The sequence below is a fragment of the Phodopus roborovskii genome, unplaced genomic scaffold (assembly GCF_943737965.1).
Source record: "Phodopus roborovskii unplaced genomic scaffold, PHOROB, whole genome shotgun sequence".
Lineage (NCBI taxonomy): Eukaryota > Metazoa > Chordata > Mammalia > Rodentia > Cricetidae > Phodopus > Phodopus roborovskii.
In genome coordinates, this window is record NW_026126558.1 from 6,424,422 (window position 1) to 6,443,155 (window position 18,734).

Below are 18,734 nucleotides of genomic sequence, written 5' to 3' on the forward strand. Positions count from 1 at the left end.
TTATCAGGAGGCCTGGCAAATCGAGGTCCAGACAGATCTAGCTAACCCTCTGGGCTTGCACTGTTATGCACTGTTGTTGTACATGAGTCTGTGTAATGGGCTACCATGCTTCTCCTGTGGTAACTGAGATTTAGAGTGAATTAAAATGTTAAATTCAGTTCCCCTTTCATAGCCACCTGTCAATTACTCACTGGCAACAATGGCTCTTGGGTACTGTGATGTACATTCCTCCATCACAGGGACTTAGAGCAGGAGGAGTCAGTGACCCCTGCTGGGCAGGGCACAGGGAGCTGGTACATGAGGAAACCTACACTTCAGAAGCTGCCTGATTTACAGTGGCACAAATTAAGTACTTACTGTATGTCTGACCCGCTTTTCGCTTTGGGGCATGCATGTTAATTGCTTTAATTGTAAATGGTGTTCCATGGTAGTTCCTGAAAGAGGGGTGAGATGATGCCATTGCAATGCAGGACTGGGGTCTGAGCTCCAGGTCTGCATTGGAAAACATCTTGGCTTTGCTGGGTAGAGAAATGCCTATAATAGAGCAGTTGACTTGGAGACACTTTGTTTGGGGAGTTTGATTGATTGTGTTTTGTTTGAGACAGATTTCCTACCTACTCTGGAACTCACTATGTAGATCAGGCTGGCCTCAAACTCATGAAGATGCACCTGCCTCTACCTCCTGGTGCTGGGATTAAAGGGTTCTACTTTGGTTTTCTTTCTTTCCTTTTTTTTTTTTTTTTTTTATTTGTATACATGACTGAAATTGCACTTAGCTAGAAATACCAGAAATACCCCCCCCCCAGGATGGTGCAGGAACTGTTAGCTGAGCAAAGCTTGGTGGAAGGGACAGCTGCAAAGCAGACACATGACAAGATTCAGAGGCAATGTCTGAGGTGACACATTTACCGAAGCCCAAATAGGCAGCAAATCCTCAGGATGATCTTTTCATAAATGTCAAGGGCAGAGAGACCCTGAAGCTCCCAATGTGTCTTTGTGGAGAATCTGGGCTTTTGCGAACCTTCAGTTGGGATTTTGCATATCTTTGAGGACATCTTAGAGCAGGATAGAGGATAGACTGTTCTGGAATCCATCAGGCATGAAGGCTTTAATCAGAGAAAGTCCCCCAGAGCTCTAGCTTGGGGTGGCAGAGGGTGTGGTCATCCATGGTCACCTTGACTCTAGGCTCTACAGATGAAGGCTTACCTGGAAAGCCAACCACAGCTTTTATTTCTTGTTTGTTGTTGGGGATGGGTGATCATGAGTGTGGAAGTCCCATGGAGCTTATGGGAGTCAAGCCTGTCCCATTAGTTCTGGTGTTGGAACTCAGAACATAAGACATGGGAGCAAGTGTTTTTATCTACTGGGACATCCCACCAGCCCCATAGCCATAGATTTTTTTAGGTCATCCAAAGAACATCACACTGGACAAACAGCCTGTGGGGCTTCTGGACCGGTAGCTGAGTGGCCTCAGAAGAATGCCAGACTTTCAGAGTACATGGCTGGGACCTGCCCAAGGCTATAAGGCCTGACCTCAGCAGCAATGTCCTGACAAGCCCCCAGCAAAGGCCTAGACCCACATGGCTTTCCTGGGGTCTTCTGACAGCCTGCGGCCTCCTCTGCAAGAGCAGAAGAATCACAAATTCCCTTTAAAGTGGACTCAGACCCAGATCCTAGGCCTGGGCCTTGCGGGTCTTCTCAGGGCAACCCTGTGTCCTAGGAATGGAAGAACAGAATTCTCCAAAGGGGAACTGTGTATGCTCTCACCTGGACAAGACAGAAGAGAGAAGGCTATAGGCCTATCCCTTCCAGACTCTGAGGAGTTGCAGGGCTTCCCACAGTGAGCATCAGGTTGGTACCACATGGGGCTGACTCTTCACTAGCCACAGCAGCTAACAGTACAGCATGCATCAGAGGAGATGAGGCAGAGAAGTCCTGAAGTGAGAGGTCCTGTCCACCCTCTCCTGCCCACCCCACCCTCCTGTGACCAGAGAGATCATGTCACTACCTCCTTCTTTGAGGGTGGAAGCCTCAGGTCTCCCTCTGTGGACTCTAAACCCCTGCCTTCCATGTCTGTAACCTATGCATGACGATACCACTGGAGTGGGTCAGGAAGAACGTTCTCCATGTGACTCATGCAGGACCACTCCCTGGTTATTGTTTAGCATCCAGGTGAGCAGTGTTGCTATCTTCACTTTGCAGCATGTGTGGGTGGGTTTGAGATAGTGTGAAAACACTGGGAATCAGTCAAACGCAGGGCTCCTTATTCTGCCAGCACCGGGAAGTCTTGTTGCTGACTTGTTTCCAGACTCTTTGCTAGCCTCTTCTCAGGGTTTAGGTACTGCCCTGGCCTGGGCTGTCACAGGGATCGGTGTTACCACTGATGCCAGGATTATTCACCGGAGACTGAGTGGGACAGATTCTCACCTCAGCAATGACAAGGGAGTTCTTCAAGTTTATCAGTTCCTCATTTTGTTTTGTTTTCCTTTAAAGGATCCACAGTGATGTTTCTGATTTATTGTTGGCCGGTTATGGTTTTGTTGTAGTTTATTTCTTTGTTTTTAAGTCCTGGTGATTGAACTCTCAGACTTGTGCATGCTAGTACTCTACCACTGTGACTTGACAATTTATTTGAGACAAGCCTTCACTATGTAGCCCTGACTATCCTGAAACTTGCTATGTAGACTAGGCAGGCTGTGAATTCACAGAGAGCTGCTTGGCTCTACCTTTTGAGTGCTGGGATTAGAGGTATACACCGCATACCTGGCCTGTTTTTTTTTTTTAATATTTGTTTATTGTGTGTGTGAGAGAGACAGAGACAGAGATATACAGACAGAGAGAGACAGACAGACAGAGATTTATGAGTGCTGTATGCATGCAGGTGCCCAAAGAAGCCAGAGGGAGTGTCAGATCCTTGGGAGGTGGTTGTGAACTGTTCGATGTGGGTGCTGGAAACTGCAGAGCAGGAAGTGCTCTTAACCACAGCAGTATCTCCAGCCCTCCTGGCTCTCTCTCTCTTTTTTTTTTTTAACTTTCTGTTTTGAGACAGGGTCACACTAAGTCGCCCAGGCTGGCCTTGAGCTTGCAATACTCCAACCCAAATGTCCCAAGTGACTGGGGTTGGAAGACTGCACCACCAGGCCCAGCTTCCAGTGCTGTGCCTATTTAGTGATTTAAAATTTTAATTTCATTTTTAAGATTTATTTTTAATTATATAGAGGAGGGGGCGTATGAATGTGATTATAGGCACCTACAGAGGACAGAGATATCTGAACTTCCTGGAGCTGGAGTTATAGGCTGTTCTGAGACACTTGATATGGGTAGGAATAGAACTTGGATCCCCTACAAAATAAGTATGTTCCCTTAAGCCATCTTCTGTCTGAGACATCTTTCAGCCCTTTTTGTGACTCTTGTGGTGGTGCTGTCACTGTCTCGGCCTCCAGCCGAGAAGGGTTCCTTCTCCTCCAACACCCAGAGATGACCCAGACTTGGCACTGCTGGTGATGGGTGTGAATTATAACAAGTCAACGAACAGCAGGGAGGCAGAGAGAAGGTACTGCTTTTCAGAAGCAGCTTCTCCCTCCTTGCAAAAACATCATATGTACACATGAGGTCACCTTGTGACTAGCCAGGGTGTCGTCCTTCTCCCTAGGTAGCAGGCCTTCACTAGAGAAGATCTACTTGTACACACTAGCCCCCACAATCGATGCAAACATGATTATACACCCACATACACATGCACACTGTGTATACACAGATGCATTCACACACTGGCGCACACAGTGTACATTTGGAGGTAAGAGAACAATCTCAGGTGTCAGTGGTCCTCACCTTTCACTTTACTGAGGCAGGGCCTCCTGTCTGACAGGACCTAATCAGGCTAGCTGGCCACAAGCTCCTGAGGTTATCTTGCTCCCACCTCCCATCTTGCCGTCGGAACACCAAGGTCAAAGACATGCATTGCCATTGCTGGATCTGAACTCAGACCTTCACGCTTGTACATCAAGCATTTGACTCAGTGAGCCATCTCCCATGCCCCACGCTTTTCTTTACTGATGGTTTTTTGCATGTCCCCCTGCTGAAAGGCTTGGTCATGGTCTCTTTTAGGGACATGGTGAGGTGTACTCCCTAAGTGCCCCCAATCACAACTTAACCAGGGGGCTGCCTATGTCACTGAAGCAGGTGTGAAGTATCCAGGTGGCCATAACCCAACCTTCATTTTCATTGCCATTTGTACTTAATAAATTGTGCCAGGCTGCAAATGGTGACTTCTTGGTGTCATGGGGGGAGGGTTCAGATCCAGCCATGCCCCTTGCGTGCCAGGACCCATGCAGAGTTAAGGGGTCCCTTCCTCCTGTCCTTCCCCTAGCCTGGCAGCCTCCCCTGGCAGTGGGCAGCCCAGATGGTGGGACACCTCCCCCACAGCTCTCTGGGAGTTGTTGGCTGCACAGCCCCAGCAGCTGGGAGAGGAATGTGTTTCCTTTGCGAGCCAGCCGCAGGGTGAGTGGGCCTGGACATCTGGATCCCATTTGCAGCCCCGAGGACAGCATGGAAGGCTTTAATTCCAGTGTTCCCCATCCTCCCCTGCCTTTTAACTCTGTTTGGCCCAGGGTGCTGTGAGGTCTGAGCATGCCAGGGTTCTGGGTGCTCTCATAGGCTGGGCCAAGGGCTCCAGTATCTTCTTTTGAAGATTCTGACCTCAGATTCTTGTTCTGGAAGCATTACATCACTGTCTCCTGCCCAGGAGTGTCATGCCATGTTGCTTGTACTCATTTTCTCACGTTTTTGTCTGCAGTGAAGGTACACTGTCATCTGTATGCATTTTCACTCATGGCCCACTTTTTCATATCAGGGAGTGGCATTTGTGACATGTTTGTAAGAGACCTTGGGTTATAGCCACACAGAGAAAAACACAGTTCAAAGGTAACTCAGAGTACATACATAATCAACAGACATTACCTGATGGGTCCCCAGACCCTTGTGCTCCACCTGTCCTGGGAAAATACCTTTCTGACTTTGAACAACATACTAGGCTGTTTGCAAACTTCATACAAAGGGACCCTCGGGGTATGTTCTTTGGAGTCTGGCTTCTTCACTCAGCTGTGTGTTTCTGAGATGGAGCCATGTCATGCTTAGCTGTATGTCTCTTTCTCGTTGTGGTATAGTTTTCTGCTATGTAGATATATCACTTTTTTGTTTGTTTGTTTTGTTTTTTTGTTTTTCAAGATAGGTTTCTTTGTGTAGCCATGGCTGTCCTAGAACTAGCCCTGTAGACCAGATTGGCCTTGAACTCACAGAGATCTGCCTGCCTGTACCTACTGAGTGCTGGGATTAGCTAAGTAGCTAGCTAGCTAGCTAGGCAGATAGATAGACAGACAGACAGACAGACAGACAGACAGATATTACAATTCTTGATGGTCACTTGGGAGGTTTCTGCTTAGTCTTCCTATGATCAAGTGGCTAATCTAATTCATTGCTTAGGAGATACAAAGCTGTGGTGCCTTGGGTATATTATTAAGATTGGCAGATACTGACCGGTGGGTTTCCAATGTAAAACTCAGATGTCCCAGTCACTTATTGGTGTGTAACAAACTACCCCACACTGAGTACTATGAAGCCACCATTGACCTCCAGCAGGGGGCACCTCAGGTGAGCTCCACGGGCAGCTCTTCTGTCCTTAGTTGCTGGTTGGAGAATTTTCTCCTGGGCAAAATGAGCTATTGAATCTGTTAAGCTTGCTTTCAGAGCATGCATGCGGGGTTATAGGCAGAAGCATAGCTGCACCAAAACAGCTGCAGTGGGATGTCTGCGCCCATCACGGAGGAGAGCTCCCCGCAGCCACCTAGATCCAAGTCTCTTCCTAATCTTCCCTAGTCTATATGTCTAGCACTCATCCTAGACACTGGGGTGCAATTAGGGCATAGGGCACACAGATGGCTGGGAGGAGCCACTACAATATCAGATGAGGGGCCATGACCCTCCCCCCACCCCTCCCCAGACCAGATCGCGATGGACTCTGGCAAGCAGGCACAGCTGATCTGGTGAAGATGATGGCTATTTTGCTCAGATGGTAGTACAACAGCTGGTCTTGCCCTTGGCCCTATGTTTCACCTGGCAAGGGCTGCAGCTCTGTTGAGTGTGAGGCACTCTGACGACTGTGTCCTCTGGAACAGCTCTACCCATGTGTGTGTCATGCCCCCAAGTGGCCTAAACCTGTTCACACACAGTCCCACAAGGGAGCAGGTGGGGCTGGCAGCAGGTGACACCAAGCTGTACTGTGTCACGTCTCTTTCACTATGTCCTGTTGGCCACAGCGGGTCTGGGGCTGGCCCTGTTCAAAGGACACCTAGTGGGCTCACTTCTCCAGAATGAACTGGGATGGCGGTGGAAGGCGGATGTGGATGTGTAAAGTGGGGCAGACACAGCACCCACCTTGCAAAAGAATCTGCGGTGGCCAATTCTGAGCTCTGGACGTAGGTAGGACCAACTCAATGGCTCAACAGACATGAAGAAGGGGGGATTCTGTTCCCTAATTCAAACAAGAGAAGAGCTGCTTGCTGAGCTTACACAGTGGAGACACAGGTTCCCCAGTCCAGCTGAGCCAGTGAGTCCAGCAGGGCAGCAGAGGAAGCAGGGTGGGGGTGGGGGGGCTGCAGTAAGCTAGTCACTCAGTGTCAGGCTGTATGCTGGGCTCTGCCAAGGGATTGGAGGAGCCATCATCATAAGGACCAGCATCCGTGATGGTTTGTACACTGAGGTGAGATGCATGGTAAGGGAGTAAGTGTGGTGATGGGGCAGGCTGTGAGCACACTCTGCCAGTAAGGAGACAGCAGGGGGTGAGGGAGTCATGCAGATGTAAAGATGACAGAGAGGCTGTGATGTGATGTAGAGTGACCAGAGCAGGTGATATAATAGCTCTGTGCCTCAGTTTCCCCATATGTAAATGGAGTTCTGACAGCCCACAGCTTTATCATGTGAAATGGTGTGTGTGTGTGTGTGTGTGTGTGTGTGTGTGTGTGTGTGTGTGTGTGTGATTCCAAAGCTCGGGTTATCACAGCAGCTCTCTGTAAAGGGAAACCAGTCCGACATGGCAGGTTGCATGGGCATACTGAGAACAGCCTTCCTCCATGGCCCCCACACCACCCCCATGGGCCCATGTGTAGAACCACATGTTTCTCCCATGTGTAGTAGGTACCGATTCTAGTTGCTTCTCCACTTTCTCTTTCTTCAGTTCCAGTGGTAACTCCACCCAGGGCCTTGCACATTCTAGGCAAGCGCTCTTCCACTGAGCTACCTCCAAGGCCATTTCTGTACCTTTTGCTTTTGACACAGAGTCTTGTTGCTAAGTTTCACAGACTGGCCTAAAACTGGCAATCCTCCCCATTTAGTGAGCAAGAAAACTGAAGCTCGGTGTAGGAAGAGAAAAAGGCCAGTAATGTTCCTGCCATAAGCTGGAAGCTGTCCATGCCCTGCCTGCCTCTTGTCCTCAGGGCTTTAAAGATGGGGAGGAGACCCAGACCCAGCCTCCCACTATGGGAACCTTAGCTGACTTGGTCCATAAAACTCTTGTGTTCTGTGCCTCAACTACTCCCACCCCAAAACGTGCTTCCATTTTAGTGGTGGGTAGTAAGGATCAGAGTCATTTGAGGTGACCCCCCTAGTTCTCACAATTAGAGTAGGAAGTAGGTCTCCTGTCTTCTAGCCCTCCACTGTTGCCATGGTAACCTTATGACTTTCTTTGTCACCATGGGGTTCTTGGATCCTTCTTGAGGTGACCCAGTGCTGGACTGCAGGAAGAGCAGTGGCAGCAGTGGCAGGCAGAGTTGAAAGCAGAGAAATGGCCCTTATTCAGACCTCCGAGAAGAAGGCCGGGCCAAGCAGGACCCACCCTGCATGACTCGGGGTCCTGTCACCACAGGGACAGGAGGGCTGCCTGGCCAATGGGGCATACATCAGGGAACACTAATCCCTGTATTTTTGTATTATTACTTATGCATGGTGGTGGAGGCTGATGGAGGCCAGATGTGGAAAGCCACTGAAGCAGACACCTGGGACTCATTAGGGTTGCATCCCACCCACTCCCAAGTTCCCTGCCTGAGGGATCAAAGCTGAGTGCCTCTGATTCTAGCCTTGGACAGGATAGGATGGAGCACTGCCCCCTAGACAAGGAATTACCCAGAGGAAGCTCTCAGCTCTTCACTATTCCTTGGCCATGGGAGCCCATGTCTAACCCAGTCCTTTGCTGGAGGTCAGAGCCCAAGTTCCCCTATGTATACCACGGGGGAACTCCAAAATGGGGCTGTGTCTCCTGGACGTTTGTCCTGGTTTGAAAAGATGACAGTCTTACATGAGCCCTCTAGTGACTCCAGATGCTGTAGCTAGGCTTCAATGTCTAGGACAGGAGTCCCCACTAAGACCAGGCCCTGGCAGAGAATGGTGGATGGGAAGGAGGCTACATCAGTGGCCTCAAAGGACTGGTACATGCTCCATGACCCCCCCCTCATGGCTGCCCTCTATTGCTGTGCTGCCCATCAACCAACCCTGCTCATTTTAAAAGGCCCATCTAAATGTTAGGCATCTGGGAAACCCTCAGGACCAGGACAGCTAGGATATATCCACAATGCATACCCCGTGGCTCTGAGCATTCAAGGAAGGCAACCCTGTGAACCTGGTGTTACCCTTTTGTCCCAGCCTGTGCTCAGAGGTGGTCATGGAGATCTCTACACCTTCTCTCACATCATCATGATGGTCCTATGAGACTTCCTGCAGTGATTCTTTGCAGTGTTGCTGTACTCTATGTCACTTCACACAAGCTATTCACTGCTTTTGCTTTGCTTGTGTGTGTGAAGGATAAGATATTTTGGGAGGCAGAGGCAGATAGTTCTCTGAGTTCAAGGCCAGCTTGATCTACAGAGTGAGTTCCAAGATGGCCAAAGCTCTATAAAGTAACCCTGTCTGGTGGTCAGGAGGATGAGAGATGCCTGAGTTTGTTGTTTAGCTTGTGAGGGTATCAGGTTATTTGTGATTAGACGGGGCTGTAGGTCTTGTAGGGTTGAGAGTTATTTTATTTTTTATTACATTTATTTATGTATGTGTGTGGGAACACATTCCAGTATCTGTGTGTGAAGGTCAAAGAACAACTTACGGGAGTTGATTCACTAACTTCTATGTGGGTTCTGGGATTCAGTCAAACCCAGGTTGTCAGGTTTGGTGGCAAGCACCTTTACCCACTGAGCCATCTTGCCAACCCTGCAGAACCATTTTAAATGGAGATCTCTAAATGAGTGTGTGAGTGAGTAGATGGATAACAGGTAGCTGGATGGATAGTGTACACATGGTATGTATATGGATTAATGGATGGGTGGGTGGATGGATGATATATGGGTGGATGATGGATATGTGGTGATGGATGCATGATGGATGGGTGGATGGATGGATGGGTGGGTGAGTGGGTGGTTAGGTAGATGGATGAGTGGGTGAGTGGATGGATGGATGGATGGATGGATGGATGAAAACTGCTGGAGACACTCCAGTAGTCTATGTGGAAGCATCAAGATGCTGAAGCATTCCAAAGAGCTTCACAGTCTGTGACCTCTGACAGCTATGTGAACTCCCCACCTCTCAGTTTTCCCATTGTTCCCCTGGGAATGGTGTTGCCCAACTTTCAGGAACCTCTGGGGAACGGGTTCTTTAAAACAAAACAAAACAAAACTGCAGCCGTTGTGACAAAGATATGAAGGATGAGAAGGTTAACAGTGAAGGCCTGGCTAAGGTAGCATTTCCACAGAGGGACACTAGCCAGTTCAAAGGCCCTGCGGCAGAAGCATCTGAGACTAGAGAGTAAACCTGGACAGTAAAGGCAGAGGGGACAATCAGCTTTAAGTAGCAAGCAGGGAACATGTCCTGGAAGGTTAGCTGACCCAGCTGAATATGAGGAAATCCAGTCATGTGGGCTTACCTTGGCCTTGGTGGCATAGTGTTGGACCACTGCCCAGCCAAATGTAGAGGCTGGAATCCAGAGATAAAGGCCCTGTGCTCCTTACCCACTGTGTGGCACTGCAGTGACCTCAAATGATCTTGAGTATTGGGACAGTCTGACCAGGTTATGAAGATGCAATAGGGTGATCTCAGCTTTACTCTTTTTGCCCATCTCATTTTTCCTACGGAATGATATAGTATCTCTCTGTCTCTATCTCTCTTCTTTTCTCCATGTGTGGGCATGGGTGGGTGCAGGGAGGGAGTGTACATGCACATGCTTGTGGAGGCCAAAGGACAGTGCTAAGTGTCATACTTCAGGTACCTTCCACCTTTTTTTTTTAAAGATGGTCTTTGATTGGCCTGAAACTTGCTGAATAGACTAGACTATACCTGCTAGCCAGCAAGCCCCAGGAACCTTGTCTTCTACCTCCTCAATGCTGGAGTTGCAAGAACATGCCACCATGCCCACTTTTTCACATGGGTACTAAGGATCAGACTCTGGTCCTATGTTTGATCCCCAGCACCAGCTTATCCATCTCCTCAGCTCTAAAACATGGTAGTTTCATGTCTGAAAGAGAAATCACCATCATTAACACACGTCTCATCTGATGGCATGCCATACACCTTTGATTTTTCACTGTGATCCCCAAATGACAGATATAGAAACAGACTGCCCACCTTAGTCAATGCCCTGAGCCTGAGCCCATATTCTCCAAGTGCCCTTTGTTCTTCTGCCTTTGATTGAGGACTCACTGCTTTTGGGGATACTGGGTCCCCTCAGTATATGAGTCTCAGTCCTGACTCTGTGATCACATTTTTACCTCCGAGACCTGTTGATACACTCAGTGACTTAGGTCACTGCAGAGGTCAGTCTGGCTATGCCAGCAAGCCAGGCTCTGAATTTGTTAGGAATACAAAAGTCTGAAGAGACCCAGCCAGAAAGATGGTCAGCTCTATGCTGGGCCTAGGCCAGTTCCCAGCTGAGAGGGCGGGCTGGGAACCACAGCCGATGGGGACAGTGATGGATGGAGTGGCCTGTTCCGGCACATTCCGTGTTCTTTCCCACAGGCTCCGCCTGGCCTTAGAGAGCTGCTTCCTCTGCGGATACTCAGTGGTATTCAGCTGGGAACTGGGTAATGTCGTGGAGGACACAGGAGCTCCCCTGGGCCCACAAGCAGCCATGGGGCCTGGGAATTTTCTGGAGGGTGGGAACAGGGAAATGGCAGAGACTGGGATGGATTGGGGGAAGGAGCCAGGCCTCCCTCACCCTCTTTCTTCCCAGGGACCACCCTAGACTCTGCCAACTTCAGGCACCATGGGATGGTGTATGGGTGCCACAGCCTCAGAGTTCCCTACTCTTTCAAGTCCCTCGGGGGATCCCAAACCTCTGTCAGGCCCTATATGCAGTTACTAGGATTCAGAATAGGAAGCCCATAAACTCTTTTCTGGGAAGGACTGGTGGGAAGATAACATCAGCACCCTCCCCCCAAAAAAGATAACATGGGATGCTGGACATACTTAAAGACCTTAGAGGCTGGCTGGGGTCCCCTGGATGCAGGGGCCCCTGAGACCAGCAGGGCTAAGCTATCCAAATCCAGTTTTATTGCTAGCTTCTCAGCTGGGTGTTTAGGAGAAGTCACTAGACCACTCTGTGCCTTGGTTTCCTCACCCATAAGGTGGAGCAGGATTGTATGGATGAGGGCTGCTGAGACAGATGTCCCTCACCACACTGAAGACTTGTTGGACTGCATTGATGCCATGGGCCCCTTAGCTCATTTCCTTAGAATGAGGGAGCTGGACACTCCCACAGTATCCCCACCTGCCACAGTACACCAACTACAGTATTGCCCTAAGCCAAACAGCAAGCAGGAGACAAAGTATGGTGTAGAGCTGATGACGGAAGTTCCCCAGCGACCACTCCAGATTGGGTGACCACACAAGCCTGTGTCCTTTCTGCTGGTCGGAAGGTTGATCCCAGGGGCATGGACATGGATCTGGCTCCCTACACATCTCCGTGCTTCTTCCACAGGGTTCCCACTGTGGCTGCAAACAGCCACCGTGTCGATTGCCTGTACGAAAGAGTTCACAGCAGTGGCGTGGCCTGGAGCTGATGCACAGTTCCGATCCTGGCTGTCCCAACCACAGGCCATGACTTTGGTGGGTCCCTGGAGGGGCTCTGAGGTCAGTAGCTGTCACCTGGGATAGTCAACAGTGCTGCCCCCAGGACAGGACAGCTGTGACTTATTTCACTCCCACCTGCTCACCTTGCAATCCAACTAAGCAGGCAAAAGAAACTCTGCCCAACTGCCTGGGAACAACTCAGAACCTGGGCTCACAGGCCTCGGCAGGTCGGTACAGAAAGGACAGTGTGGCTTGAGACTGATGGACAAGACCCAAACCTGTACTGCACAGCTAAGTGGCTTAGAAGAAATCACTTCTTGGGCCTCAGTTTCCCCCTTTATGAGATGGCGCTGTAACAGTACCTCTAGAAGGTTGTGAAGGCTGAAAATCTAGCAAGAGTGTGGCTGACCCTGGTGGGACAATGGGAAAAGAAAAGCCAAAGCCCAGACTTCACGGTGGTCTGGACCTCTCCAGGAACAGCTCTGGAGGGACTAACCATTGCACTAGCATTTGCAGGCTTTCTGGGAAGCAAGAAGCTCAGTGGCTTCCCAGAACATCCACTAGCGGGGACTCTTAGCTGGCCAGTCCTGCTCAGGCTGTTATGGATGGTGCCTGGAGGGTCCTGAGGGAAGCAGGGCAGGAAGATTCAGCCTGAGAAGGACAAATCTACTAGCCTAGTTCCTGACATTGGCTTTTCTGGGCCTGTGGGGCCCAGGAGGCCTTCCCAGCCACTACAGTGCGGGGTAGAAATTTAACGAATGCAGCTCAGTTGGTAGAGCAGTTTTGTACCATGCACAGATCCCTGGGTTCCATCCCCAGCACCCATAAACTGGGCGTGGTGACACACACATGTATTCCCAGCATTTAGAAGTGGAGGTAGAAGTGTCAGACATTCAATACCATCTTTGGCTACACAGTAAACCTCTAAATAAGTAAGTAAATAAATACATCAAACAACTGTGGTACAGGTTCTATGAATGATATCCCTTACCTACTTTGGTACCACCACACAGACACACACCTCAGGGAAGTGGACAGTTTACATACTTTGGAGGTAAGAAGGGGGCCCCTGGGGACAGCCTCTCTCAGCAGCCAGCCCCACCCACCTGGCCTAGACCATCTATCTGCTGGCACTCAGTGCTGTCCTCCATGCTCCCTATACCCTTTTCCTGAGGCTCCAGAGAAATACTTCCTCTTCGGGGCTGCCTCAGTGACCTCTACCCTGAGTCACCACCTTTTGGGGACTGCAATCTCATGAGGAAACCTTGAAGATAGGTCAACCAGGGAGCAGGATGTCTGCAGTGGGGTGACAGTCCAGAGGAAATGCCAGGAGGGGATGAGCTGGAGAGGGAAACAACATTCCCAGGGCATGCTGGGAAGTGGACACCCTTAGGCTGCTGGAGGGAGGGCAGGGAAGGGGTAACGGCAGGGCAGAGCAGCAGCCCCAGGTCCTGAAGGCTGCAGGTCCTCACACTCACTGGCTTTAGATCCCAGTATGGACATGTGATTTGAGGCAGGTCATGGCACTGCTGTGTATCTGGTTCTCTCTGAAATGGGTTTTGAGTGGAATGAGGACCATAGGGTTTCTGTAAGGACAAACGAGGTCTATGGGGCTCTGGGAACAATCTGCATCAATGAGCACTTGAAGCTCTGAGGCAGATAGATGACCTCTGACCTCTGTGATTCAGGTCCTATTAAAAAGAAAGAACGTTAAGTGTCTGTAGGTCACCAGGGACCTGCAGGGTGCCTTTGACATTGTGGTCATGCAAGTGGTGGCCACTGCAACGTGGTACCGAGGCTTGTGGCATCAGTGTGTCTACCAATGATCCAGCACTGATCAAGTGTGCTGAGAGCTAACGACTAGTGGCTAGCCCAGCTGCTCATAGTGCCTTCACTCAATTGGTTCTACTTTGTTTAGTACTTGAAGCTCAGGTGAAGTCACTTCTCCTCTGTGAAAGGCTTCAGAGACACAGAATGTCCCCAGTGTCCTGGGCCTGTGACCAGGACCAGCCTGGCACTTGAGACATTTGGCCTTGGCAATACCATCCCAAGCAGCCCCAGTTGCCCGAGGGCCCAAGGGCAGACTGGACAGGTGAAGGGCTGGTGAGGACGGGCTGCTCCGTGCTGAAGCAGCCAGCCACAGTTGCCTTCTTTGGTTGTTGTCACCGGAGACTGGCCATCAGCCCCACAGCCAGGCATGGTGTTGATAGGTTCCCACAGCTGCGGCCACACATGTGCCCAGTCATCAGCCTTTGGACAGGTGGGGGAGGGGAGAGGCCCAGCTCCGGCAGGAGTGGGGACCAGAGGCCACAGCTGGGGGACAGCAGGTGCCGCAGCCTGGGTGGCTGCTGTGTACCATCTGCTCCCATTCTGCCCCTCCTTGTGGGCCCAGAAAGATGGGGGCCTCTTGCCTCTCCTTGCAGGCCCAGAAACAAGCCATCATGGGCCACTGGGCTTATCTAAAGTGTCTCTGCGCTTCTCTCCCCTCTGCAGACCAGGAAAGGAGTTAGATGAGGGCTTCACTGTTTCTGGTCTGCCACCTGCTAGATGTCACTTACTGAACACCAGCCACAGAGGCTGGGTCACCTAGACTCATATGTGTCTGAAATGGGGTGCAGGATGTGAAAGGCTGAGGGGTGATGCCTACAGTTGCCATGACGATGGCTAAGAGTCAAGGCGTTCTGAACTGTGTGACTTTGTCTCTGTCTTCACCCTCCCCCCCCCCACAATGAGAGACCCTGTGGGTAGGTGGGATGAGAGTGTGGCCGCCAGGCAATCACTGGGGCAGAGAGGTCTGCTTTCTGCCCATCACAAGCAGGAGTCATCTCTTGCTGGCTCTGGAGAGCTGGCCACATGACAGGCTTACACAGGTCCACCTACCCTACCTGACCATACCTTAAGATGAAAGGGAAGCCCCAGTACTACTTACCATCCCCTGCAAAAAAAAAAAAAAAATGCCCTAAGCAAGGCTGCCCCTTGGATTTAGGGCGGCCCCTGCCTTTGCTTCATGGTCCTATTCTGGAGCCCTTGGATATCCAGGATCCACCTGGTAATCAGCTCACCCTGACCATCATCACCATCTTATCTTCCTACTCATCTGACCCTGACCTGGGCCCCTTGATGAGAGTTGGGTCACTGGAATGTGGTTGTGCCTGGATGTCCTGAGCCTGTGGGTCACATTTCAGGGACCAGGCCCTAAGTACCCCGACATCCACAAGCCTCCCATAGGGCTCACAAGGACCATAGGGCAGGAAGGAGATGGTTAAAATTGTGGTTCCATCTCCTGAAGCCAGTTTGCCTGTCCCCTCCCCCGCACAAGTCCTAGAGGAGAATCTCAGCTCTGGAAATCTGGGATCATCACTCCCCATATATCTTATAAATGTAGATGCTTATCACAGGTCAGGAGAATTGAGATGGGGCCTGAGCATGGAAACCGGCACTGTGTGCTCCCACATAGACACTGGTCCTGACGAGCCCACCTTTGGCCTGGTTCTGTGTTTCACCTGTGCATGGATGCTAGCCACCTGTGAGAACACTTGGAGCTCCCACTGGATGGGTGGAGTCAGGAGTCCACCTGGCCAGTGGAAGCTTAGGCCGCTGCCCACGTGCTGGCTAGCCAGCTCTGCCCTCAGCTGCTTGATCTGTCTCTCTCTTTCTCTCTCTCTCTTTCTCTCTCTCTTTAGCTGACAGGAAGGAGAAGGCTGCAGCAATGCCAGACTCTCCGGCTGAAGTGAAGACGCAACCCCGGTCCACACCCCCCAGCATGCCACCCCCACCTCCCACTGCATCCCAGGGAGCCACACGACCACCCTCCTTCACACCTCACACACGTGAGTTCCCCCTCATATCTCCCGAAGCAGACCGGGACAGGGAGTGTAGAGTAGATGGAACCATTTGAAATTCTGTACTCTACATTTAACATAATGTGGCCCTGTGCTGCATTTGCAGCCTAATCTTAGGCTCAGATTCCCGCTCCTCCTACTTACTTCGCTCACATCTTTGGGTGAGCTCCTTCACCTTTCCAGCCTGGTGTCCTCATTTATAAAGTGGTGCCCTGCTGTGGTTCCTGTCTTATAGCCACTGTGAAAATGATGTAAGTTAACAGACATTAGTAACAGCCTATAAGCACTGATATCTGAAGGCCACAGGTACTTAGGCTTGTCTCAACAGCCCAGAGTAGAGGCTGGAGTACACAGCCCTCTGGGGTGGGAGCTGGGGGGATTCCAGAGAGCCTAGAGAAGGCATGGCAGCTCTCCTCCATCTTTTCTTCGAAAGATTGTGACTTATACTTTGGGTTGCTGAGCAGCTGTGAAGACAAACTCCCAGGGTTGGGCCATTAAAAGGGACAACGTCTTGTGCCCCTCCCTCCCCCAAGGTGAAGGCTTAGAAGTGTATCCTATGTGTTCTGGCAGGAAGAAAGAAGCCATGTGCCACCCCCCACCACAACCTCAAAGACACATACTTGACCCTTCCCAGATCTCAAACTGAAGCAAGACTCCTCTTTGAGAGAGGGGTCTCAATACCTCAGCCTGGTGTCACCTGGTTTCCAGGGCATGGGTGCTTCCTCTCTGGTCTCTCCATCCCTGGACATAGAGCACTGACTACTCTGTCCTTCGAAGATAGGGCTCTAAACAAAGCCCTGCTGTCTAGAAAAAGGCAACCAACTCAACCTGAGACCAGCCTTGTCCTGTTGACAGGGTGTCAGGCTCCTATTCCAGGTACAGTGGCATGGTGCCAGGACTGTCTGAGAACATGCCCAGCACATGGCAGGTTGTCTCATGGCTAAATGCCCATATACACCTTCCAGTCTCTTGAGAGGTTCTGGCTCCCACTTCCTACAGGGTTAACCTGGGGTCCAGTAATTAATGAGCCTGGAGTGGGGACTCCTAGCTTGTCTCTTGTGGCTAAGACTCTACCCTTAGCTACCTGCTGCTCTCAGAGGACAGATGGGTCTGCCAGGCCCTGGGTCTGCCTGCTGGCCATGCTCCTCCAGGCCAGAGGTACCTGTGCCTTTTCTTACATTCTTCCTTCCATGGTGACGTGACTGGCGTAGTTACATTTCCCTCCTTCCCTCTGGGCTGAACTGCAGGTAGACTGACTGCTGGGCAGATGCAAAGCTCATCCAGTGGGTGAAAGGGGGCTCTGTGGAACTGTACCAATGTCACCAACCAATGCCATGTCTTAACTTAGGGACAGATTGTTTGTTTTGGGGGGTTTGTGCCACCTCTCCCAGTAGTGAGGCCATGACACACTTCCTGAAACAATGGTCCTCCAGATGTTTGGAGGCCCCAAGCAGGAAGGAAGAAAGAGCAGCTGACAGGCGAATCTTGGACTCTAAGCTGTCACCGACCCTGAGGGTGTGCCTCCCCCAGCCTGCATTTCCCTGTGGACCAGTTCTTATCCCGAAAACTGGCCTGGACACCAGATGTTCCTGGTTAGGAGTGAGGATGGGATCAGCTGGGACCTTCAGGGCCTTACTTTCGTGGGGCCTGTAAACAGATGTGAGGGTGGCCAGAGCATATGTGGGGCATGGGGAGGAGTTTCATTCCTCTGAATCCCCAGTCCCACCCTGGGGGTTGCAGCTCTGTCCATAGAGCACAAGGCTTTCATTTTTCTCTAAGGTGACACTTCCAGTCTGTGGGGTGACTAGTTGGTGTATAAGTCTGAGGCTCAGGCCTCCTGAGGTCACCTCAGGTTTGTTCCTAATCCACATGGTTAACCACACCCCTGCACCTGGCTGGTGGCAGTCCTGGTAAAGCCTCCACAGCCAGCTGCAGATTCCTGCCCAGTGCTTCAAGCCAAATGAAGAGACTGACCTTGAACCTCTACTTGAGGGCTGTGGTTTTCCTGGCCCAGTGACCATCCTGGGCACAGATTGGTGTGGAGACCTGGGACAGAGCAAGAAACATTGATCCAGACTACACTCCTCTTAGGCAGGGAGCCCCTAGGTGGGTTCAGCTCCCATCTGCCTTTGTATGCTTCTGAGACAGGGGGCTCTCACTACTCCTAGAGAAATTGCCTGTCTCCACTGACAGCCCCACCTAAGTACCTCAGACCTGAATCTCAGTAACTGAAAACACATAGCTTAGGTCCCAAGTCCCTTAAGGGACAGTGCTGAGGGGGTAACCAGGCACTTCCTGGGGGAGGGGCTCAGCTTTTAGGAGGTATGTGCCCTGCTCATTCTGACAGATACCCAGTGCAACCATTATTTTTGCAGAGGAGGAAACTGAGGCCCAGAGGATTGGACTGACCCCCAATGGCACAGCATGGTCTCTAGGACTGCCACTAAGCAGCAGAGGGGATGGGCTGCTGCGGCGCCCTCCTGACAGCGTGTTCTTCTTATTTTGCTTACAGATGGAGAGGATGGACCTGCGACGTCTCTGCCCCATGGCCGTTTCCACGGCTGCTTAAAGTGGTCCATGGTCTGTCTCTGTAAGTAAAATAACAAGAACCATGGGCTTTAAGGAGGCCACCTGGGTCCTTCTCGCTGCCTCTATACTCCCTTTGTTGGACAAGAGAGGCCCAGGGGCCTAAGGGCTAGAGACTGAGACCCTCAGACATTGTGCTGGAATTGTGGCACCTTTGCATGTGAATGCCTACTGAGCTTTGTCCCCAACAGCCAAACAGGCTGCCTG

General features: G+C 51.0%; 1 protein-coding gene across 7 annotated transcripts in view; it reads left to right on the forward strand.

Moving 5' to 3' along the window:
• Window positions 1–18,734, forward strand: part of Cbfa2t3 (CBFA2/RUNX1 partner transcriptional co-repressor 3) — a 74,546-nt gene that overhangs the window by 33,411 nt on the left and 22,401 nt on the right. For 3 of the 7 annotated variants that reach the window (XM_051201726.1, XM_051201727.1, XM_051201730.1), the window contains exons 2-3: window positions 15,783–15,929; window positions 18,454–18,531. The exons of 1 other annotated variant lie outside the window; for it this stretch is intronic. In XM_051201726.1, coding sequence (XP_051057683.1) covers window positions 15,783–15,929; window positions 18,454–18,531 — 225 coding nt within the window. The remainder of the gene's footprint in view (window positions 1–15,782; window positions 15,930–18,453; window positions 18,532–18,734) is intronic. 3 more of the 7 variants (XM_051201728.1, XM_051201729.1, XM_051201731.1) reach the window with 2 other exon arrangements.